The sequence below is a fragment of the Dendrobates tinctorius genome, unplaced genomic scaffold (genome assembly GCF_039654945.1).
Source record: "Dendrobates tinctorius isolate UK_male_01 unplaced genomic scaffold, ASM3965494v1 ptg000011l, whole genome shotgun sequence".
In the NCBI taxonomy this organism is placed as follows: Eukaryota; Metazoa; Chordata; class Amphibia; order Anura; family Dendrobatidae; genus Dendrobates; species Dendrobates tinctorius.
The window spans coordinates 35,198,717-35,223,917 of NW_027361679.1; the positions used below are offsets into that span (position 1 = coordinate 35,198,717).

Consider the following 25,201-nt stretch of genomic DNA (forward strand, 5'->3'; position numbering starts at 1 on the left):
CAATCACTGCCTCCATGAATTGGTAGTTTGAGTAGTTGTCTCATCAGTATTTTGCACCTGTGTTGCTGCCATCTTCACCACATGGGTTTGCTGCATCCTGAGAATGCATTAGTTCTGAGACCTGGGCAGGTAATGCCCTTTTTTGCTGTATTAATTATTGAATTTTTGGAGGCTCTTTAGTCCTCCTTTTGTGGCTTTGCTATTAGGTTTAGTGTTGAGACTCACAAGTGTGAGGACCTTTGACGGGGGTTGCGAGCCAAAGTATCAACAAATACCTTTTTTAATGTCTAGAAACCAGGCCTTTCTATTTTGCACTTCCGCAAAGTGTTCTGGATACACATCTTTTGGCCGTTTATGTAGAAGACTGATTATCTCTAGAATTTTGCAGGATATTATCTTGATTTCTGTAGTGGAGTATTTTAGCAAGGACTGTACGAGGTGGGATTCTCTACAGCAAAAAGGGGGCCTAAGGTTTCCTACTCAAACACGATAAACAACCAGACCTCAAAAAAACTAAGAAGCTCCAGCCCCTTCGGTTTTCTCAGGGACCCCCACAATACGTATGCTATTCCTGCAGAGGCGGTTCTCCATACCATCCTGTTTAAAACAGTGTTACCAGAATCTTTCCGTGCTGATACACATCACATCTCATAGGAACTAAATTGTCCTCTGTTTCATTAACCCTTTCTTTGATTTGAGGGCTGTGGTTCTTTCTGAAATATTGTGCATGTCCCTTTCAATATCAGATGTATCCTCTTTAATATCTCCCACCTGTAGGTAGCACCAGTGATGAGAGGGAAGTACTGCATCCCCCAATAGCATTCAGAATGTCCTTAAGTGTAGGTTCTTTAGCTGTTTACAGGGGGATCATCACAGGCTCACTTTTTTTTGTGGCCTCTCCTCTGATTCGGGCTCAGGCTGGTCAGGATTTTTCAAACCTGGTTGTAGGTTCTCTGTCTTTCCCCTGTACGGCTTGTTCTTCCTGCCACCCTCTTGTAAGCGCCATCTTGGGCCTCGTCTTCTGGGTCTTTCCCTTTTAATATCTGGTGACGAACTGCCGGGAAGCTCTCTGACCGTACCGGAAGCTGATTAGGTGAGTATACCCACCTGATTTGTCTCAGGCTGGTAGGTGGCCTTTTTTTCCGATTTTAAGAAGATCCCTTCACAGAGCTTCCCAGACGTGTGACCGCTCACATCGTGTGCTGTCTCCGCCCCAATATATTTCATTTAATTCATTTCGAAATAGTGAAATGTGCCATCATATAGAATTTCTCCTCCACACGCGTCAATATGGAAGCGTCACATGGCAGCTTACGGAATAATGGAGAACTGCAGGGATGGTGTACCACTGCATTGGCTACTCCACACAACCCTGCAAATGAGTATAACACTCAAGAGAGGTGTGAAGAATAAAGCTACAAAGTTAGCACAAAGAAAGCACGTTTATTTTTTAAATCCACAAGGCAGTTCTTATGTAACTCTGCCTCTACAAGCTTATTTTATCTTAAAAAATAAAATAAAAATATTAATAAAAAGGTTGTTTCTGTGCAAACACTGCATAGCGTTTCACTTGAATTATAAACAAATTTACAGCCGTTATAAAAAAATTTGAGAAGTTGCATCTAAACAAACATAAAAAAATAAAACCGAAACAAAGTAACTAAAATTAGAATATTAAAGTTATGTTATGAACATTAGTCATAAATAATTATTTTCGCGTTTAATTTACATTACTGTAAAAGAATACTTAGAACATGGCAAAATTATGTCGCCTCCTCCTGGAAGTGTAAACCATTTAATGGCAAGGCTCGACAGGCATTTACAATATTTTGAAGACATTTCTGGCTTTGATATTCCTACAAGTGCGTCATAACGTTACATTCACAGCTCTCTTGGCACGCTTATTATGTTCAGGATCGTCAGCTAAACGTTGGCCGAAACATACGGTTGAGCATATACTGGCAGTATTCCGCCGCTAATCCTTAACTGTGTTCCATGCATTAGGATAGAGAGGTCACTTAGTGATTTGGTTTATAACATATTTACATATCGGTTAGTGGCTAGATAACGTGTTCTTGTTGGTTCTGTTTATGTGAGCTTCTTCATGAAGTTCAACTTTAGGTAGGCGATTGTGAGGAATATCACGGTCATTATTGCTAATGCCAAGTGGTTCTGCCACAGGCCCCAGGTGCTGAAGTCAATGCCTTGATTTCTAAGATGATCTTCTCCAGAGCCCCTTTAAAAAAGACAAGGAAAACAAAATTAAAACGCAGACTTTACTTTGGGAGAATTGACAGCTTCCACTGATATTTTGCGGCTTTATGACCAGTATACTTTTTAAGATTTTTTGCATGTACTGGTCATTTGGCTATTGCTTTTCTTTTTTTGCCAGCTTTAACCCAATAGCAGTATTTTTTTTTTTTTTTAGCAATATTGGCCTTTTATTGCATGAAAATATACAAACTTTAGTTTTGTTTGTTTTTTTAAGAAGAATTTTAAAGAAATACAAAAAACATCTTTCTTCCTTTATTCCACAATGGTTACATATCAATATTTAGTTGGGTGACCAAGCCTTGAATATTATTTTACAGGTGATTGTCATACTTGCTTATCATTGAACAGAAGAAGAAAAAAGGATTTTCCGGCACTTCCATCCATAAAATTCATCATTTTATTAGAAAGTAATTTTACATCACGAGTATAAAACGTTTCTGGCGTACGCTACATCCTTAGTCATAGCAATATTATATTGTCATTCTTACAGTTGTGGACAAAAGTATTGACACCCCTGCAATTCTGTCAGATAATACTCAGTTTCTTCCTGAAATTGGTATTATTATCTTCATTTAATTTGTCTTAAATGAAAAAACACAAAAAGAATTGTCCTAAAGCCAAATTGGATATAATTCCACACCAAACATAAAAAAGAGGGAAGACAAAAGTATTGGCACTGTTCGAAAAATCATGTGATGCTTCTCTAATTTGTGTAATTAACAGCACCTGTAACTTACCTGTGGCACCTAACAGGTGTTGGCAATAGCTAAATCACACTTGCAGCCAGTTGACATGGATTAAAGTTGACTCAACCTTTGTCCTGTGTCCTTGTGTGTACCACATTGAGCATGGAGAAAAGAAAGAAGACCAAAGAACTGTCTGAGGACTTGAGAAACCAAATTGTGAGGAAGCATGAGCAATCTCAAGGCTACAAGTCCATCTCCAAAGACCTGAATGTTCCTGTGTCTACCGTGCGCAGTGTCATCAAGAAGTTTAAAGCCCATGGCACTGTGGATAACCTCCCTAGATGTGGACGGAAAAGAAAAATTGACAAGAGATTTCAACGCAAGATTGTGCGGATGTTGGATAAAGAACCTCGACTAACATCCAAACAAGTTCAAGCTGCCCTGCAGTCCGAGGGTACAACAGTGTCAACCCGTACTATCCATCGGCATCTGAATGAAAAGGGACTGTATGGTAGGAGACCCAGGAAGACCCCACTTCTTACCCCGAGACATAAAAAAGCCAGGCTGGAGTTTGCCAAAACTTACCTGAAAAAGCCTAAAACGTTTTGGAAGAATGTTCTCTTGTCAGATGAGACAAAAGTACAGCTTTTTGGGCAAAGGCATCAACATAGAGTTTACAGGAGAAAAAAGAGGCATTCAAAGAAAAGAACACGGTCCCTACAGTCAAACATGGCGGAGGTTCCCTGATGTTTTGGGGTTGCTTTGCTGCCTCTGGCACTGGACTGCTTGACCGTGTGCATGGCATATGAAGTCCGAAGACTACCAACAAATTTTGCAGCATAATGTAGGGCCCAGTGTGAGAAAGCTGGGTCTCCCTCAGAGGTCATGGGTCTTCCAGCAGGACAATGACCCAAAACACACTTCAAAAAGCACTAGAAAATGGTTTGAGAGAAAGCACTGGAGACTTCTAAGGTGGCCAGCAATGAGTCCAGACCTGAATCCCATAGAACACCTGTGGAGAGATCTAAAAATGGCAGTTTGGAGAAGGCACCCTTCAAATATCAGGGACCTGGAGCAGTTTGCCAAAGAAGAATGGTCTAAAATTCCAGCAGAGCATTGTAAGAAACTCATTGATGGTTACCGGAAGCGGTTGGTCGCAGTTATTTTGGCTAAAGGTTGTACAACCAAGTATTAGGCTGAGGGTGCCAATATATTTGTCTGGCCCATTTTTGGAGTTTTGTGTGAAATGATCAATGTTTTGCTTTTTGCTTCATTCTCTTTTGTGTTTTTTCATTTAAGACAAATTAAATGAAGATAATAATACCAAAGAATTTGTGTTTGCAATCATTTTCAGGAAGAAACTGAGTATTATCTGACAGAATTGCAGGGCTGTCCATACTTTTGGCCACAACTGTATTCCTATGACTAAGGGCGTAGTGCACACCAAAAACGTGTAAGGTTTTATCCTCCATCCTTTAAATGAATTTCTATTAAAAAACATGAATTTTATAGATGGAAGTCCCGGAAAATCCCTTTTTCTTCGTCAGTTCTACAATAGCTGAGCTTCACCAGCAGGAATTGGCACCCATTAATCAACTTTCCTGTGTCTCTCAGACAATATTGGTGTGCTGAGCTTCTTTATTTCTTTTTTCTACTTTATTAGTACTTATTCAGATTTTTGTTGTTGTTACTCTAGAACAACAAGGCCTTTTAATGGCAGCCATAAAAGGCTTATCAGCCATCATTAAAATTTGAGAACCTCCAACCAAAATTTAAAAACTAGCTTTCAGTGTGCCCAACGTGCAGTGGCACTCTACAATTAACGAATACATGAATTCTACCTTTGCTACAATTAAAAAATGTGAGGCACTTAGTTGCAGGACATTATAATCCCATCCATTAGCGACAAGGTGACCTGATCTCACATATGTCCACTAGGCACTCTTATCCCCTTTTTTTCCCAGACAGGTTTTTATTAGGGCTAAGCTGGTTTTGATCTCTTCCCCACAATAGTTGAGGCCGGGTTATGCACAAAGAGAGATTAGACAGTTAGGGTTCCATCTAAGATAAGGTCACCTTGTTGCTGGTGGATGATGGGCTTAAGCAATCTTGATCATAACTGTGAGCCATGTACCAGATGTTTCGTATGTAGTTGAATTAATGTATTGTTGCATGGTGTCTGTACATATAGCTTTCAATGTAGTGTCTTAATGGGGGCTAGCAGGGTTCTGCCATGTTCAATGAGGTATACGCCAAACTCCAGTACAAATGGGACACTTATTCAATTTGTAGCATTGTCTAAAACATAGGTCATTACTATCAAAGTCACAAAAAACCTTTAAATCTATATAGTCAGAACCAGTGAAAGTCATATAAACCCTGCTCAATTACTTTTTTATTCATGTCAAGTTATCACTGTTTAACCTACTTTGTCACATGTTAATTAAAAGTTGTATACAATAAAATAAAAACATGGCAAAAATGATAATTGAATCGTATATAGAAATGGGGACACTTACAATAGGTTTGGGCTGCTTGCATTGCAATTTTCCACTGTGGCGTTCTTGCTGCTGCAGAAATACAGCCCTGGAAATTCATTTGCTTGCAGAGCCTGGTATGAGAAACAGTAAAACAATAAGCAAAATAAAAAAGTCTCAGCTGCATAACTCCAATACGTGACCCTTAGAGCATAACCAAAATTTTCAGGCTCTGCTACTAAGAAATTCTTACTGTGTAAAGACAGCATTAGATGCTACAGCAGTGATCCAAAGTTTGTCACCAGAAGTCCGATATATCTTCATAACATTATTACCTCTTGGACATAATCCTACTCCGAATATAGTCACACACATATTACGAAAAGCCAAGTCATTACAGCAGGTGAACCCTTAGATGGCAGTATGGAGTACGGGGCACAACATTAAAGTGAATGTGTTAACGTTCCAGCTTTAATTTTAATAACTGTCCTCTACCACCTGTTTGCAACGAAAATCCTTTATGCGACCAGTCCCTGGGACAGGCGTAACATTTCTGGTGGAAGAAAAGCCAACACTTTTACTGAATTTTGTGGCTGGGTATAGTCACACCCCATCACCTCCCCAGCTATTTTGGTGGAGCTGCTTCAAACTGGAGTGAAAATGGCACATTTTTTGCAAAATGCGGAGTTGCGCAAAACTTTTGTCACAATTCAAGTGTTTTACGCAAGTTTTCTGGTGTGAACACTGATGTACCAGCCCTATACAAGCCACTAGTACACCCACATGTTACAATACTGTGTAAATTTGGGATTCCAGAGTATAAGAAGGATATAACTGAACTTGAGCGGCTGCAGAGAAGAGTGACCAAGGTTATTAAGGGAATGGCTGGAGTACAATACCAAGATAGGTAATTAAATTTGAGGTTATTCAGTTTGGAAAAACAAAGGTTTAGGGTATATTGTTGAGAACTCTCTTGATCTGACTTCTGAGTCGGGGCTCCCTCTGGTGGTTGCTACGGGTAGTGGAGCTGGTCATGTTGACAGACATCTATCACCTGAAGACGATGATTGGAAGTCAGGGGGTTACAGACTGGGAGGATTTAAGTGAGCAAGCTTCCTTCAGTTGCTGCTGGTGATTTGGTTTCTCTTCCTGTGCAATGTGAAGTGTGATTTTTCCCCTCCTTGGTCTTGCATCATTCAGATAAGTTATTTGTTTGCTGGAATCTTTTGCATTTGATATAGTTTTTGCCTTTCTCTGCTTTCTGCTTTGCTGTGTGGGTTCAGCAATATTCCCTGCTGGGATTTGTGCTGGACCCCGCTCATATGTCACAGCTTATGTCATTCTGTTCAGTATTGCTAATTCCCAGTTATATTAGTATCTTTTGCTTTGCTTCCAGTTCACACCAGAATGCTGATCTAGTGGGGGAGAGGTCGTGTGGCCTCAGTGTTTTTGTATATTAGACGTGTTGGATTTTTTAGGGTTTTTGTGTGATTTCAGACAGTATCTTTTCTGTCCTGTTCTATCTAGACAGTTTGGGCCCCATCATTTGCTCACTCTATTTTCTGCCTGCGTTTGTGCCTCATCTTGTCTCACCGACAATATATGTTTGGGGGCTATCTATTTCTTTGGGGTTTTACTCCGGGGCAGTTTAGCTTTCCCCTTTCTTGCTTTAGGCTTAGTTAACTCTTTGGCTGTGCCGAGGCGTCTAGGGCATCGTAGGCATGTCCCACGGCTAATGCTAGTTGTGTTGTTAGGTTTAGGGGTCTGCTATCCGCTCAGTTACCAACCTTTCTGGTTTCCTGGTTGCTTAGCTAATTCCCCGGTAATCCTCCTCGGTGACCGAGTCATAACAGTATATCCTATTACAATGTACAAATACGGTATATGAGGGGACAGTACAGAGATCTTTCTAATGATCTTTTTACACCTAGGCCTGGTGACCAGGGGGCATCCTCTACATCAAGAGTATAGAAGGTTTAATCTTAATCATAGACAGATTTTTTTTACTGTAAGAGCAGTGAGGACTGGAAGTCTTTCTTGAAAAACATCAATATTACAGGTTATGAGCACTAGATGGGACTTTGATCCAGGGAACTGGTCTGATTACCGTATGTGGAGTCTGGAAGGAATTTTTCCCCTAATAATGGCCAATTAGCATCTTCCTCATGGGGCTTTTGTCTTCCTCTGGACCAACATGTTAGGGTATAGGTTGAACTCAATAGATTAGTGTTTTCTTTCAACCTTAGAGTATGTACCGTAACTGAAAATATGCAGATAGTTTTATTCTATGTGCAAGCCAAATTTATAGAAGCTACTGTCTAACAGACTGTTAGAAAAACATTAGATTGGGTTAGGAATCTGAATAAAAGCCAAACCTGGCACTCAAACATCAGAGGACTCTAGCTATATTTGTGGATCCAATTCTATGCAAATCTTACATGCATGGCAGAAATTAATAAAATAAATCATAAATCATTACGGGACATTGCATACCAATCACTGAGAACGCAACTACAGCAAGGACTAATAAAATGAAGAATGGAAAAAAAACCCTAATGCAATCTAAAGAAATAAAGGAGATGACTCAACATGAGACTTACAGTCAGGCCATATCGAGGAATGCTGAAATACTTGAGCCATGACAACCAACTCATAATGGAAGTTAAGTTCACCAGTAAACCAGAAAATATCTGCAAAGCAAACATAATCATCATATGGCTATATGAATTCAGTATGATGTTCTTCTACACAATAAGCAGCTGCAAACTCTCCAGGAGAGGGATAAGAGCAGAAGGCTACTATTTATGTGCTATACTCACAATCATAAAAACAAAGCTTATGGTCAGGAGAAGATTAGCGACAGCTACTACATCCTGACCAGCGGCGATGGCTAAACTCATGGATGTAGCAGTGTAGGAAATCATCATCAAGGTGAACATCATGGTGAAGAAATTTCCTGCTGTAGGCTTGAATCCTAAAATGAAGAAAAACAAAACATAATTATAGCTCTAACGTTATCATTGATATTTCTCGGCTCCTTTAAAGCACCAATCTGGTGTACTTTTTTTTATTTCAGCACTGAAGTTGTATCACTAACATCTGTATCCTATGTGTAGCAAAATACTCACAGGTCACCATCTTCTGATGTTCTTGGGGCCACCATGACAGGAGTTGTGACCTGCCGGATCGCTCCAGTGTTTGCTGGAGCGAGCCGGAAGTCACTTCTCAACGTAAGTCTAAGAGAACTAGAACAAGGCCCTCATCCTCTGGCACTGAAGGCTAACGATTGTTAGCTGTGACTTTCAGTCAGTAACAGATGTGGACACAAGATGGCAGATAGGGACTGGAGCGGCGGTAGAAGATGGTTACCAGTAAGTGTTTTACTACACCTAGGGAACAGACATTACGGATTGCAATCTGCTGCTGAAATAAAAAGTAAGATGTCTAACGTCTATTGTAATTCAATATTGTATCATATCTGTTGTATACATTAGTATTGTGATTATTTTATCTTGGCCAATATTAACAATTCCAAATTTTCTACATTCACTGATTTCTTAAAAAATATAATTCAGCGGTTACGCTTAGGTAACCGAATCTGGAACTTCAAATGAAGCCACTTGTACTGCATAAAAAGAACACTGAATACACAGCAACCTATGGTACCCACACAAGAGCGGTGTGACCAACAGCTATCTCTTTCAACTGCCCAGACACATGAATGTTCAATTGGGATAGGAAAGAAGACCGCTGTAATACACCAATGGAAGCGGCTTGTCTGCCCTGAAAACAAATGTTCCTTGTATTTCCATTAAGATGGCCCAATCCTTCTCTCTCCTGGCATCTCCTCTCAAGAGAGAATCAGGAGTCGTCCATGTACTTCAGATTCTAAGTCTTATTTGTATGCGAGCCTTTATTCTCATCCAATTTTGCTAATTGTTACAGTTTCCTTTGACAGCCAAGGATGGTCCTATATCAACTGTAATTTTACAGAATCAAGTATCAAATAAAAGTTGTCCGAACCTGCTTTCTATGGCCCAGACAACTGTCTAATGTATATGGGGGCCGCACGAAGTGCTCCCATACATATTAGGTCTGGGGACATAAGGATTGGGCTGTTGGAATTTAATCATCTGATCCTGTAGTTCTGTGGGCAGCTAAGTGCTGATCAGCTTATTTTCAGGGCGACGGATCGAAAATATTTTGTAGTGTATTTTGCAATCCACTTACCAATCATGAAATAGAGAATGCATGTAAAAATGATGCTTGGCATTGTCCTCATGGGAAGCAAATCTGCAATCAGCTTGGTGAAGAAATATGACGACAGTCTGTAGTATCCACTGATGTACTCATGTCTAAAAGAAAACAAATTATTCAGTTATTTATCAGGTATATGTGCCTAAGGATCACAGAGCAGAAGTTTAAGCAAATATGGTTTCAATGTGTCTGCTTCCACCATACTTTACATGCGCTCTATACTGGTGCATGTAGGACAAACCTATGCACTAACAGGACATAAAAATAGGGGGACAACCCTTCAAAGTTAAGAGTAGAGGGCTTTGAAGTCAAAGATTAGGCAATAGTAAGTGTATTTAGTGGACTATCGAGCTAAGAACCCTGTATAAAATTTTCAAGTACAAAAAAAAAAAAAAAAAAATTGTAAAAACTGCTGCACAACCGTATTATGCCATGATCCTAGGGCTGCCCACGTACATCATAAAGTATTAAAGAATCAGACCTCACCTATACACAATTTTGACTGCTCACCTTTCTACTTCTTGCCACTAAACAAACTATTGCATACTCATGGAAAAAAAGAGCTATCCCTTTCAAGAAGTTGCCAGGAGGATGGACATACTTATTATAAATGAAAATAATTCACGATTGCTGACAGCTGTATTACTCTTTAAAACATTCTGACATTTTGGAGGAAACATAGCGTGAAGATCCGACCGGGAACCATAGCCAGACACAAAACTAGTCTGGAGCTGACCCTGGCTGACTGATCCCAGCATGTAAAATAGGGAGACCTGTTAATCAATGTTAGTAGCACCGAGAAAAGCTGGCCAGGGCCGGAACAAGACTAGTCTGCTCCCTGGCTATGACCAAAGCGTTTCATGGAATAGTCTACCTGGTTGCTGTCTGCGGTTTGGGCAGCATGAATCGCTTGACTGGTTCCCTTTAAACCTACCGTACTTTTATGTACCATACTTTTTTTTTATCAGCAATAAAAAGTTTGAAAAAGAAAAATCAGTTCGCTCATATTTACTGCCCTGTTTATATGTATAGATTTATATGTCACTTGTAAATGCATGTAAAGCTAACTCGTTATAGTCAGAGGCCTCAGTATGTACCCAATGCAGTGCCATCATCTTCCCATGGCCATCTTTCTAAGATGATACTCACATGAATATTTTCTTTTCCACAATAAAAAGCTCAATGGCAGATACGCTGCTGAAACATTGGTTTGTGGTTATAAAGAACAAGGATCCAACTCTGTAAGGAAAGAAGAAAGCACATGTATAACTTAAAAAGTCTCCTATCTTCCTACTTTGCAGATTTTGAAAGTGATATTGAGATTATATTTACAGTAAATATATATATATATATATATATATATATATATATATATACAGGTGTGGAGAAAAAGCTGAAAAGTAGTAATGCTTTCAAAAAGACATGTTAATAGCTTATTATTGGGGGGTTTGTGAAAGCAGGAGTTATGTTCATCTATCCTGACTCTATTGTGGATATTCCACATTTATTATTTTCTCGTTTCCAAGATGGAGTTTGAGAAAGTATGCATTTGTGAGATAGTGGTCTCTTATGAATGTCTTTGTGTAACGGACATAGGAAAAAACACAGGAAAGATGAAGAAATCAATCCCAAGTGAGACACACACCGAAATTAATCAGCTGGGTTTAAACAGTCACTTTAATTAGATATATGTATGCCAACACATATTTAGAGGTAAGTTGAGCCAATTATATTGTTACAATGCATCAATACTAATAACCTATATAAGGTGATGTTATGGAGTAATAAAGGAGAGATCTGCTTTGTTTGTTAATGCATTAGAGTGGCTCTCCATGCCCATATTTGAAATTTACAATTTAATTTGAAACAGGCAGAATGTCTCAGAACATCCCACATTATGTGGCGTGAAAGGGTACACTTAAAATATAGTCAGGTGTATGAGTACCCAGTTATATCAGTGATCATCATTTGCATTTGTAGGTTGACATAAAGTCATAATCTGAAACAGCTGTGTAGGAGCTTTAAAATTTTTATGAGGGACTGCCAAACTCTGCTATAAAAGATGAGATTGTGGAAGATAATTAATTGTCAGAGGTCATACCCAAGACTAAGCACAGCAAAAAGGCAAAGATTCCAAGGCAGACTAGGGTTTTAAGATACAGTCATATGTTAAAGTTTGGGCACCCCTATTGATGTTAACCTTTTTTCTTTATAACAATTTTGGTTTTTGCAACAGCTATTTCAGTTTCATATATCTAATAACTGATGGACTCAGTTATATTTCTGGATTCAAATGAGGTTTATTGTACTAACAGAAAATGTGCAATCTGCATTTAAACAAAATTTCACCGGTGCAAAAGTATGGGCACCCTTATCATTTTCTTGATTTGAACACTCCTAACTACTTTTTACTGACTTCCTGAAGCACTAAATTGGTTTTGTAACCTCATTGAGCTTTGAACTTCATAGCCAGGTGTATCAAATCATGAGAAAAGGTATTTAAGGTGGCCACTTGTAAGTAGTTCTCCTATTTGATTCTCCTATGAAGAGTGGCATCATGGGCTCCTCAAAACAACTCTCAAATGATCTGAAAACCAAGATTATTCAACATAGCTTTTCAGGGGAAGGATAGAAAAAGTTGTCTCAGAGATTTAACCTGTCAGTTTCCACTGTGAGGAACATAGTAAGGAAATGGAAGAACACAGGTACAGTTCTTGTTAAGCCCAGAAGTGGCAGGCCAAGAAAAATATCAGAAAGGCAGAGAAGAAGAATGGTGAGAACAGTCAAGGACAATCCACAGACCACCTCCAAAGACCTGCAGCATCATCTTGCTGCAGATGGTGTCACTGTGCATCGGTCAACAATACAGCGCACTTTGACCAAGGAGAAGCTGTATGGGAGAGTGATGCGAAAGAAGCCGTTTCTGCAAGCACGCCACAAACAGAGTCGCCTGAGGTATGCAAAAGCACATTTGGACAAGCCAGTTACATTTTGGAAGAAGGTCCTGTGGACTGATGAAACAAAGATTGAGTTGTTTGGTCATACAAAAAGGCGTTATGCATGGAGGCTAAAAAACACAGCATTCCAAGAAAAACACTTGCTACCCACAGTAAAATTTGGTGGAGGTTCCATCATGCTTTGGGGCTATGTGGCCAATGCCGGCACCAGGAATCTTGTTAAAGTTGAGGGTCGTATGGATTCAACTCAGTATCAGCAGATTCTTGACAATAATGTGCAAGAATCAGTGATGAAGTTGAAGTTACGCAGGGGATGGATATTTCAGCAAGACAATGATCCAAAACACCGCTCCAAATCTACTCAGGCATTCATCATGCAGAGGAACAATTACAATGTTCTGGAATGGCCATCCCAGTCCCCAGACCTGAATATCATTGAACATCTGTGGGATGATTTGAAGCGGGCTGTCCATACTCGGCGACAATCAAACTTAACTGAACTGGAATTGTTTTGTAAACAGGAATGGTCACAAATACCTTCATCCAGGATCTAGGAACTCATTAATAGCTACAGGAAGCAACTAGAGGCTGCTATTTTTGCAAAAGGAGGATCTACGAAATATTAATGTCACTTTTATGTTGAGGTGCCCATACTTTTGCACCGGTCAAATTTTGTTTAAATGCATATTGCACATTTTCTGTTAGTACAATAAACCTCATTTGAATCCAGAAATAGAACTGAGTCCATCAGTTATTAGATATATGAAACTGAAATAACTGTTGCAAAGAACAAAATTGTTATAAAGAAAAAAGGTTAACATTAATAGGGGTGCCCAAACTTTAACATATGACTGTATGTTGTTCAATCTCTTTTGAAGATGCACCAAGAAGTGGACAACATTGAGAACCACCAAGAAAAGAAATACAATAGTGATGCTCACAACTAAGCAACATCGAAGTTTATAGCACAAAAACAGTACAAGGCCATAGAAACCTAAAAATGTGAAAAACACAATTAAAAAAAAACCCTCAGTTTTGCTCCTCCCCATGGATATTTCTCCATGGAATTTACATTTGTTCTCCTGGAGACTTGTCAGCCAGAGGCTTTTTCATAGATAACACAGGAGTGTTCAGACAAATGAGCAGCCCTGTGCATATGAAAGCCAGCTGAAATTGCTGTCGACTCAAACATTGTCCGAAGCATTATTCGGCTGACAGCCATCGAATATGTATGTCCATCTTTACGGAGGCATCTTATTAGCTCTAAATGTATTCTAAAGCTGGACACCGATAAGACATAAGCATAAAGAGGAACAAGGAATCCTGGAAGTGATGATATGGTTCCCACAGAGCCCAGATCTCAACATCAAGTCTTTCTGAGATTACATGACGAGACAAAGATTTTTGCAAGCCTGCATCCACAGACGATCTGTGGTTAATCCTCCGAGATGTTTGGAACAACTTTTCTGCAGAGTTCCTTCAGATACTGTGTGCAAGCGTATCATTGTTACTTTACAGCATTTTTTCCACACCTGCCTTAAACTTTTGGATAATTCTGTATATTGCCACTTACTACAGCTCTTATGCACTGACCTGTTTTGGATTCCGTTCTCATCATTTTTCACGCCAAAAAAGATGGCACCAACAATGAGAGCGAGAATAAGACTAACCATCACCTGTGAGGGAAAGTAAAAGATATAGTATAAATATGACATACATGAAACTGAGACATTCAACTATATAATTATTTATGTAGCTTATGCTATCTCCATAGCATTAAAAAGCATAAACTGCAAACATAACAAGACTTGAAACTGTATAAGGTCAATTTACAAAAAAAAAAAAAAAATATGAAAAATAAATATTTTTTTTTAACATGAAATTGTGTGAAGGCATTCTATCTGTTGACAGCCCCATTTCTCACTAAAATGAATGTGCTTCATCACTGCCTCTTGAGACTATCATTGCTATGTATAACAGAAGAAACAATTTCTAAAATGTTGACAAGACTGAGTTTCATAGAATATTTTTGTAACCCCTCAAATGAAATTAAGGTTAATAAAATCATTTTCTTTACAACATCTTCAGTTTTACTCAAATTAGCTGATGCAAAAAATGAATACACCCCATATAAAAAGTAATCACATTTTGAATGACCTTCATGATTTTTAGCACCAGAGTCTTCTAAAAGCATGGAATAAATAAGTTGGTGACATATTGCAACATTTATCTTTTTTTCTAATCTTCAGAATGACCTCTTTAAGAGCCTGGATGTTAGATGGACAGTGATTCTCTACAAAATTCACCATACACACGTGGTCAAAAATTGTTGGTACCCCTCGTTTAATGACAGAAAAACCCACAATGGTCGCAAAAATAACTTGAATCTGACAAAAGTAATAATAAATTAAAAATCTATGAAAATGAACAAATGAAATTCAAACATTGCTTTTCAACCATACTTCCACAAAATTTTTAAAAAAACTAAAACTCATGAAATAGGTCTGGACAGAAATGATGGTACCCTTAACTTAATGTTTTGTTGCACAACCTTTTGAGGCAATCACTGCAATCAAATGATTCCTGTAACTGTCAATGAGACATCTGCACTTCTCGACAGGTATTTTGGCCCACTCCTCAAGAGCAAACTGCACCAGTTGTCTCGTGTTTGAAGGTTGCCTTTTCTAGACAGCATGTTTCTGCTCTTTCCTAAGATGTTCAATAGGATTTAAGTCAGGGCTCATAGAAGGCCACTTCAGAATAGTCCAATGTTTTCCTCTTAGCCATTCTTGGATGTTTTTAGCTGTGTGTTTTGGGTCTTTATCCAGCTGCAAAACCCATGACCTGCGACTGAGCCAAAGCTTTCTGACACTGGGCAGCTCATTTCTCTCTAGAATCCCTTGATAGTCTTGAGATTTCATTATATCCTGCACAAATTCTAGACCCCCTGTGCCAGCTGCAGCAAAGCAGCCCCAGAACATAACAGAACCTCCTCCATGTTTCACAGTAGGGACAGAGTTCTTTTCTTGATATGCTTCTTTTTTCCATCTGTGAACATAGAGCTGTTGCGCCTTGCCAAAAGGTTAAATTTTTGTCTCATCTGTCCATAGGACATTCTTCCAGAAGCTTTGTGGCTTGTCAACATGTAGTTTGGCAAATTCCAGTCAGGCTTTTTTTTTCCAACAATGGTGTCCTCCTTGTCTTCCATCTCATCACTTCAGAATATTGAGTCCCTCTTATTCTGTGGCATAGGCCCTGGCAAATTGTAGGTTGGCTTATTTGTACATGGGCTTTAGGAGAGGCTTCCTTCATGGACAACCAACACCCACGCATGTCATTGCTCTGCAGTGTACACCATATTGTATCACGGGAAACAATCACAGCGGTTTGACTTTGTACTTCTTTAGCTAACTGCAGTGAACTTTCATGCCAATTTTCTTCAATCCTTATCAGAAGACGTTGCTCTTTAGGTGTTAACTTTTGAGATCTGCCTGGACGTTTATATGAGATGGTTGCAGTTTCATCCATGTTAAATTTTTTCTCACTTTTGCTCCAGTATTCTGACTATAAACTAAAGCTTTACTGATCGTCTTTAACCTTCACCTTTCTTGTGTAAATACATTTTTTTCCTCTGGTCTTGTGACATTTCTCTTCCATGTGGTGCCATCGCTAATAGCATAAAATGGAAAGGGGTTTCTTTGTTAAATACCACCTTTCTGTGTGCTGGACACCAGTTTAATGAATAATTAGACAAATTTGTTGTTGTATTCTTGTTAGAATTTTGTAGTCTTAACTGTAGTTTGCTCCTAAAACTTTAATTGGGGTGTACTCAGTTTTGCAACATTGTCTTGAATGAATTTGCTATGAAAAAAATATTTAGTTTTTAGAGGGAGGTGTGCAAAATAAATCTTGTTTACAGTCAATGGTCCACGCTTGTGGGATCTGGGAGTATTTTGTAATTTTGTGTCCCATAGAAAATATTAATTCTGAAAGGAAACTAAATGTTTCTGTGACTGTGTGTGTGTGTGTGTGTGTGTGTGTGTACACACATACATACTGTACACATACTGTATAAATGCAGAAGTCTGAATGTGCACTATAAATGTTCTCCAGAAGATAAGGGTAGATGCAAACAGTACGGTATGACCATCCATGTAATTCAGAAATTGAAACATTTTTTGGCTTGTAACAATGTCTAAGAAGTTGAAATAATGCAATATTTGAAAACAATACCGCAAAATCCTACAAAAAGCTTAAACTCTTAAGAGAGAAAGGGGCTGACAGAAAAGCATTGTCCATAAGTGATCAAGTGGCAATGATACAGAGGAATTAGTAAGGAGATTAAGAGATTATAAGAAATGCTTTGACCTTTTCTGCCAATTCTCTAGTACAAAAGGTGGATAAAATATTTTAAAATTATTGGTATCAGGCTGATCGTTTAAGTGGAAGCTGTAAAAATGCATTAGCTTCTAATGCCATAATCGCTTCGGATAAGGGGGCTGTATTACTAAAGACCCGCCGAAAAGATCAAGGGGCACAGATTACTTGGCCATTAAGCTAGTTGTGGTAGAAAACAAGGATCATATCAAATCAATTTAAGTCGGATGAGGTGAAATGGTTTTAATGAACTGTGTACCACGCATAGAAAGGTTTGGAAATCCAGCTCTAATGAGGTGTCAGGGACATTAAAGAGCAAGTGAAGTGCACACAAGGCAAAAGGAAAAAAAAATGTAAAGCCAATTTTGTGATAATTAATTTGGGTCACAAGGTTGATCATGTTCAGAGCATTTTGTAGGATACACGATCCACGCATTTCTTTTTAATACAGCATTATGTGTAAGTAATATAGTGATGTGTGACAGTGTATGTCCATGAGAAGATGGTATACTGTACACTTGAATAAGGCTGCTTTAAGAGTAAGAAAATTAGGAAATACAGACTTCTTAGTGGGGCACCCCATCTTTAAAGCACCACTCCAGTGTGCTTTTTGTTTGCTTTTTTTGCCCTGGAGTGGCGCTTTAAATGTAAGCCCCCTGCTTCCGTTCTTATACTCACCTTCCAGTGGCATTCCTTTTACCAACACCGCTCCGGTCCCGCAGCGTCCTCTTGTGCCCGTAACTTCTGACTGAAAGTCAGAAGTTACATCACAAGAGCTCAATGCAAGTCTATGAGAGCCAGAATTCGGTCAGAATGAGGCCCTCATAGACATGTATTGAAAAGTGACCTCTGCGCTCCATGAAACAAAGGTGCTGCTGGCAGGTCACTTTTCGCCAGAGACCGACTGGAGCGACTCAGGAAAAGGATGAAGGTAGCAGCAGGTGAGTAGGAGACAGGGGGCAGTGGAATTACATTTAAAGCATTAATCCAGCGGTACAATAAAAAAAAACAAAAAAAAAACGGTGGCCACTATCTAACATCGACTCCTAATCTCACAAAGCCAGTCATAGCCTCCTCATCAATAACAGCTGATCCCTGGGGCTAGAGGGTTCAAATGGCCCTTGTAAGTGCTACCAGTTACCTATATACTGTATAGGACGAGGTCAACTGGCCGGATAAATCGTACAGAGATTGGAACACGGACTGTCCCAACCCAACCATGACAGCTTCATGTATTGCTATATAGGTGTCACTCTCCGTTAGGGAGAGCATCCAGCCAGTCCATGCACTGTGTACCAATGTCGTTCTGATATACATGGCCATCTGACCGCACCCTAAGGCTTTAATCAGTCATCAGTCATTTTTCTGAATCTTTCAAAAAAAGTCTGATGTAGGGCAGCGTCAGACAGCTGTAGAACTCGTGCGAGAATCGCATCGCACTGCACGGACTAGCCCGGTACCTCTTCTGACCTGAGCATGACAGCGTGATGGATTACTATGCAGCTGTCAGGCTTAGGTCAGGATAGCCGACAGCCAGTACGAGTTTTACGATGTGATTCTCTCACGAGAAATACGGCAGTCTGTTCTCTGCCCTTACTGTCAGAGCTTCATCACCGATTTTCTCGTATAAAGAACAAGTTAAAGTTGGAAAACTTTTCCTCTACATTACAATGTTTAAAATTGGCAGCACACAGACTGCAATGCGTGTCATCAGTAATTTTTCATTGACATACTGTCTGTCAAAAAAAACACACATGTGAACAGCCCCGTAGATTTTGATAAGAAATCATGGCTAGAGCACGTATGTGAATCACTGACGTGTGAATGAAGCCTAAAGCAGGTAGTGTTTTTTTTGTTTTTTTACTATCTCCACACTTACTTGGGCAATTGAAGCTTGGGGATTGCGCAAAAGATTTTTAATGGACCTCTTACACAACCATTTCATCTGATGGAAGAATGAAGTGCTGTATGTGATTTGTCTGGCAAAGAAATGTGTCTTCACTTTTTCCCCACTTGACATTTTCTCCAGTTCAGCTTTCGTCTCCATATAATAATTGGTATTAGAGAAATCACTCGCCAGTTTATCCACCACAGTCTGACTGCCACCGTCATTCGGCTCGTCCATGCCTAAGAGTCAGGAAGGCATACATTTATTACATTCATCGGTCAATTAATATATCACTGTACTACCACTATAGCTACACCAGTTTAACCCCTTCCTGCCACTGCCAATTTTCCATCTTGCACTTTTGTTTTTTCCTCCCCTTTTCTAAACCTAATAGCTCGTTTGCGAGCAGGACGAATTGTAGTTTTGAAAGAAGCCATTCATTTTACCATATAATCTACTGAAAAAACAGGAAAAAAGATTTGTTTTGCTGAAATGATGAGAGAAAAACTCCTGCAAATGAACCATTGTTTTTTGTTTTATTACAGTATTGTCCACTGTGTTTTAAAAATGACCTGGAAACATAGTCATCAAGGTCCGAACAATCATAGCAATACCAAACTTGCAAAGCTTTGGGGGTTTGTTTGTTTTTTTAAGTGATACAAAAAAAAAAATGAAATTTGTACGAAAAAAAGAAAATTGATTTTTGTTGCCATTTTCAGAGACCAGTAACTTTTTAATTGTCAGGGTTTGTTTTGTGTGTCAGGAGCTTACACCGTTTATGGGTGACGATACCAAATGTGGGGGGGTTTTAAGAAATTTTGGCTGGGGACAATTGGGTGATTCAAATCTTTATGTTTTTAATACTTCATTTTTTTAGTCTCGACTGATTACTTGAACCTGAGATCGTTTATAGTATATAGACTTCACATGATTACCAAGATGGCACCAATGTGGTCTTTTAGCAAGCCCCCAGCTGTCATGGCAACCCATAAGCACGCTGCAATCATGTCATCAGGGAAGGTCACTGGCGCCCAAACAGGATAGCACTACTTAGATGCAGTCAGAGAGTGTTAGCAGCATTTAGGTGGTTAAACAGCAGTGACTGGTGCTAGTTTTGATTGTTGTTGTTTAAGGCAGATGCTGACTATGATATAGCTGGCACCTGCCATATATGAAACGGTCTCGGCTCCAGAACCCAATCCATACTCCTGCACCTGACATATGATGTAATGTGTCCTATGTTTGGAAGGGCAGTAGACTATGGCCGGGATCACACTTGAGAGAAACTCGCACGAGTCGCGCACCTCAAAATCCAGCACTGCCGCCGGCATAGAAATACATGCAGCCGCACACTCCAGTCCAGAGTGCCGGCGGCAGTGCGAGACTCGTGCGTCACAAGTGTGATCCCGGACTATGTCTGAGTGTCCACCTCCAGTAGTCATATATGCCAGAAAATGATGCATTGAAGGAGAAACTAGGAGGAGAAAGAAAAAAAAAAATAGCGCAATAGGGTCTTCTCCTGGGGGGAGTGAGGGGAGATAAGAATTAGTGATGGGTGAGTAGCATCGTTGCTCGGGTCTCGCTGAGCATGCTCGGGTGATCTCTGAGTATTTTGGCGTGCTCGGAGATTTAGTTTTCGTTGTCTTATCTGCATGATTTGCGACTTGCAGACGGGCTGAATACATGTGGGAATTCCCTAACAAGCAGGCATTCCACACATGTATTCAAGCTGTCTAGCAGTCGCAAATCACGTAGCTAAGGCGACGAAAACTAAATCTCCGAGCACGCCAAAATACTCGGAGACCACCCGAGCAACGAGTATACTCGCTCATCACTAATAAGGATGTTTAACATCTTGGGATTTTCTGTTTTCGTTTTTTGCTCACCTTCCCAGAGCCATAATTTTTCTAGGTTTTTGTCAATATGGCCGGTCAATACGGGCGGCACGGTGGCTCAGTGGTTAGCGCTCCGCGGATCCGCGGGAGAAGCGACGTGGCGTAATTTAAAGTGACCGCAAGTTGGATCGAGAAATTCCGGTAGTTGGAGTGAGATCGCGCGGACGGGAGGTGTAGCGAGATGAGAGAGAGGGGTTAATGCTCAAAATAGCGGACCGTCAAAGCAAAAAAACATTGCAGGGTCCGTCTCATCCGCCCAGGAGCCGCTAAAATCTTAGCGGATCCGTAAAAAAACGGGTGGACGGACGACCGTCAGTCAAGATCCGCCAATAATGTAAGTCTATGGGCGAAAAAAACGGATCCGCCCCTTTTTTGGCGGATCTGTTTTTAAAAAACTTGGCGGATTTTGACTGACGGGAAAATACGGAAGTGTGAAACAGGCCTAAGAGGAATAACAGAAGAACAGCACAATGCTGAAAAGTGAGAAGACCTACCCCAAAATTGTTATAATTAAGGTGAACACAATTATTAGTAAGGGTGCAGTCAGATGGCTGCATTACTCGCTTGAGGACTGGCCATCGACTCTCCTGACCTGAGTGTGATAGATGCATAGAAATACATGCTGTCACACTCAGGTCAAGAGAGCTGACGGCCAGTCCGAGGATTGCGATGTGATGCGATCCTCGCTCGAGTAATACGGCCGTCTGACTGCACCCTGAAACCTCTGCACAACTGAGATATTAGAGAAAACTCTGTATCCTACATACCTAGATCCACTTCTTCTAGTTTGTTTAAGGCAACAGCTGTTGAGTCTCCATTAATGACATCGAGGAAGAAGTCAGCAGGATTATTGTGCTCTTCACAGGTATATCCTGCCCAAAAAAAAAAGAAAAATGACATTTTTAAGGGATTTTAAGGGATTCAGAAAGAGAATTGGAGGGATCCAATGGCTGGATATCCTTAAAGACAAAAATGTCCAGGAAGGATGGGAAATCTTGAAAAATGAGATTCTCAAAGCACAGTTGTTAACAATTCCGAAAAGAGGGAAGAATAGGAAGCATTTGAGGAAGCCAGGATGGATGAACACAGAACTTAAGCATATGCTAAAAAGGAAGAAAAAAATGTTTATAAAATGGAAGGAGGGAGGCATATCTAAAGAAGAATATAATGCGGTCTGCAGAACCTGCAGAGCACAAATCAGATTAGCTAAAGCTGAAAATGAATTGAGGCTTGCAAGAGATGTCAAAAGCAATAATAAAGGATTTTGGGGATATGTCAAAAGTAAAAGAAAAGTCAAAGATGCTATAGGATTTTTACAGGATGAAAATGATGAAATGGTAAGACAGGATGTTGAGAAGGCTGAACTTTTAAATTCCTATTTTGCATCTGTTTTCTCTCAGAAAGGAAATGTAACATCAACTGTTATTCACTGTCCTATTAAGGGAATAGAAGAATCCAGGATATCTATAAACAGAAAGATAGTGAGGAAACACTTAGCTAACCTAAATGAATTCAAGTCTCCAGGTCCAGATGAATTACACCCCAGAGTACTGAAGGAGATAGCAGAAGAAATTTTTGAACCCCTCTCCATAATCTTTGAAAATTCTTGGAGAACAGGAGAAGTGCCAGAAGACTGGAGAAGAGCAAATGTTGTTCCTATCTTCAAAAAGGGGAAGAAGGTGGACCCAAGCAACTATAGGCCAGTGAGTCTGACTTCTATACCAGGAAAGATCTTTGAACAAATTATTAAACAACATGTATGTCAATACCTGGATAAGAATGAAGTGATTAAACAGAGTCAGCATGGGTTTGTAACTAATAAGTCATGTCAGACTAACTTAATTTCCTTCTATGACGGTATCACTGATTGGGTGGATCAAGGAAATGCTGTAGATATAGTATATCTTGACTTCAGCAAAGCATTTGACAAAGTCTCTCATACAATCCTTATTGAAAAAATGACTAAGTATGGAATGGACAAGGCAACTGTTAGGTGGATTCATAACTGGCTTAGTGATCGGACCCAAAGAGTGGTCGTAAATGGCTGCACATCCAGTTGGAAGAATGTCTCAAGTGGGGTACCACAGGGCTCTGTCCTGGGCCCTGTATTGTTCAACATCTTTATCAACGATTTAGATGAAGGAATTGAGGGTAAACTGATTAAATTTGCTGATGACACAAAGCTAGGAGGGATAGCTAATACTAGAGAAGAGAGAGAGAGGATTCAAAAAGATTTAAATAAACTGGAGAAGTGGGCAGCAACTAACACAATGGTTTTTAACAGGGAGAAATGCAAAGTACTACATCTGGGCAATAAAAATGAAAAAAGCATATATAGAATGGGAGGAATAGGGCTAAGTGACAGCACATGTGAAAAAGACTTGGGTATACTAATAGATCACAGACTGAATATGAGTCAACAGTGTGATGCAGCAGCAAAAAAGGCAAATGCAATTCTAGGATGTATTAACAGAAGCATACAGTCTAGATCACGTGAAGTCATTATTTCCCTCTACTCCTCTTTGGTCAGACCTCATCTGGAATATTGTGTCCAGTTTTGGGCACCACATTTTAAAAAAGACATCAACAAACTGGAGCAAGTTCAGAAAAGAGCGACCAGAATGGTGACCGGTCTGCAAACCCTGTCTTATGAGGAAAGGTTGCAGGATTTGGGAATGTTTAGTTTGCAAAAGAGAAGACTGAGAGGAGACTTAATAGCTGTCTACAAATATCTAAAGGGCTGTCACATTGTAGAAGGATCAACTTTATTCTCATTTGCACAAGGAAAGACTAGAAGCAATGGGTTGAAACTGAATGGGAGGAGACACAGATTAGATATTAGAAAAAACTTTTTGACAGTTAGAGTGATCAATGAGTGGAACAGGCTGCCACAAGAAGTGGTGAGTTCTCCTTCAATGGAAATCTTCAAACAGAGGCTGGACAGACATCTGACTGGGATGATTTAGCGAATCCTGCTTTGAGCAGGGGGTTGGACCAGATGGCCCAGGAGGTCCCTTCCAACTCTACGATTCTATGATTCTATGATTCTATGATTATTATAAATGTATACATTATGGGGTCGTTCTGTGGTGAGCACTGTTGCACGGAATGTACCGACAAAATTGTGTACGAAATAGCAAAATTTGACTACAAGCCTCATTGGGAACAATAAATGTTATGAGGGAGGAAAATATCTGTACAATGCACTGGAAAAAGTTAGTGCTATATAAGCAATGATACACTAAACACTGAGGCAAGGAAGCACACATCCCTGACTTATTTACATGGGAAGTAAAATAAAACATGAGTGAAAAGGTCTTCATTGTTACCTAGCTGTGTGAAGTAATCCAGTGCATAGTTAGAAGGCCCATGGTACAACATCTTACCGCCGGCCAGCAAGGTCAGGGTATCAAACAGTCTGAAGATAGAGTAGCGAGGCTGGTGTATGGAGAAGATTATGGTTTTGCCTTGCCTTGACATCCTGTATTATAAAAGAATGAACATAGCAGAATTACTACATTAAGTAATACACATTGTTATTTCTGTAGACCCGTTATTAAAGTGGGCAAGAAAGATCTGTTTAACATCACAGGAAATATAGGCAGCCCGGCAGGCATCTGGGCCTCAAATCAGAATAAGATAACACCCAACATACATTATTTTTTCAAACAGTGGAAAATAAATAGACAAAAGTATGTGTACTTGTCTTATTCAGTTGTTCCAGGATAAAAGTCTAAGAGAACCCCGGAAACAGACAACTAGTTATATTGGAGAAAAGACTACATGTCCTAACCTTTTCAGCAGCAAAAGAACAGCATTAGCTGTGCTGGCATCCAAACCAGTAGTAGGTTCATCCAAAAACAAAACCCCTGGGTCAGTGATAAGCTCCATACCAATGTTGGTTCTTTTTCTCTCTCCTCCAGACACTCCTCGAATCAACTGGGTGCCAACCTAAAATCAAACACCAAGGTTTGGACTCCCATTGATTGAGCATTGTAGGCAGAAATCCCCAAACTGTGAGCCTGTTACCTTGGCATCTGCCACTTTAGTCAATCCCAGTTCCTTGATGACTTGATTGATACGCTCATCCTTCTCCTTCTGCTTCAGTGATCTTGGAAGTCTCAAGGCGGCCGAGAATTGCAAGTTCTCTCGAACAGTCAATGTCCCCATCACAACGTCATCCTGTAGGAAATATAGGATTGGTCAATAGATGCACTAAATTCATAGTAATCACCTATAACACCAGTTATTTTACACTGTGCTCTTTATCAACAGGAAACAAAAAGCAGTCTTCTCACACACTGTAGTCAAGCATTTTTTTTTTAAACAATATAAAAACTATTTCATGCTTTTTTTATCAACATTTTATATGACAGAACCTGAAAACCCA

General features: G+C 39.7%; 1 protein-coding gene across 7 annotated transcripts in view; it reads right to left on the reverse strand.

Annotated features, from left to right (window-relative positions):
- Nucleotides 1-1,423: 1,423 nt before the first annotated feature.
- ABCG2 (ATP binding cassette subfamily G member 2 (JR blood group)) overlaps nt 1,424-25,201 on the reverse strand; it is a 241,032-nt gene continuing 217,254 nt past the window's right edge. For all 7 annotated transcript variants that reach the window (XM_073590863.1, XM_073590845.1, XM_073590880.1 and 4 more), the window contains 12 exons: nt 24,841-24,993; nt 24,605-24,762; nt 24,141-24,292; nt 21,579-21,683; nt 18,908-19,155; nt 14,245-14,327; nt 10,844-10,933; nt 9,668-9,792; nt 8,257-8,411; nt 8,038-8,127; nt 5,480-5,571; nt 1,424-2,236 (listed from right to left, as the gene is read on the reverse strand). In XM_073590863.1, the coding sequence (XP_073446964.1) occupies nt 2,089-2,236; nt 5,480-5,571; nt 8,038-8,127; nt 8,257-8,411; nt 9,668-9,792; nt 10,844-10,933; nt 14,245-14,327; nt 18,908-19,155; nt 21,579-21,683; nt 24,141-24,292; nt 24,605-24,762; nt 24,841-24,993 (1,599 nt within the window). In that variant the 3' untranslated portion in view covers nt 1,424-2,088. The remainder of the gene's footprint in view (nt 2,237-5,479; nt 5,572-8,037; nt 8,128-8,256; nt 8,412-9,667; nt 9,793-10,843; nt 10,934-14,244; nt 14,328-18,907; nt 19,156-21,578; nt 21,684-24,140; nt 24,293-24,604; nt 24,763-24,840; nt 24,994-25,201) is intronic.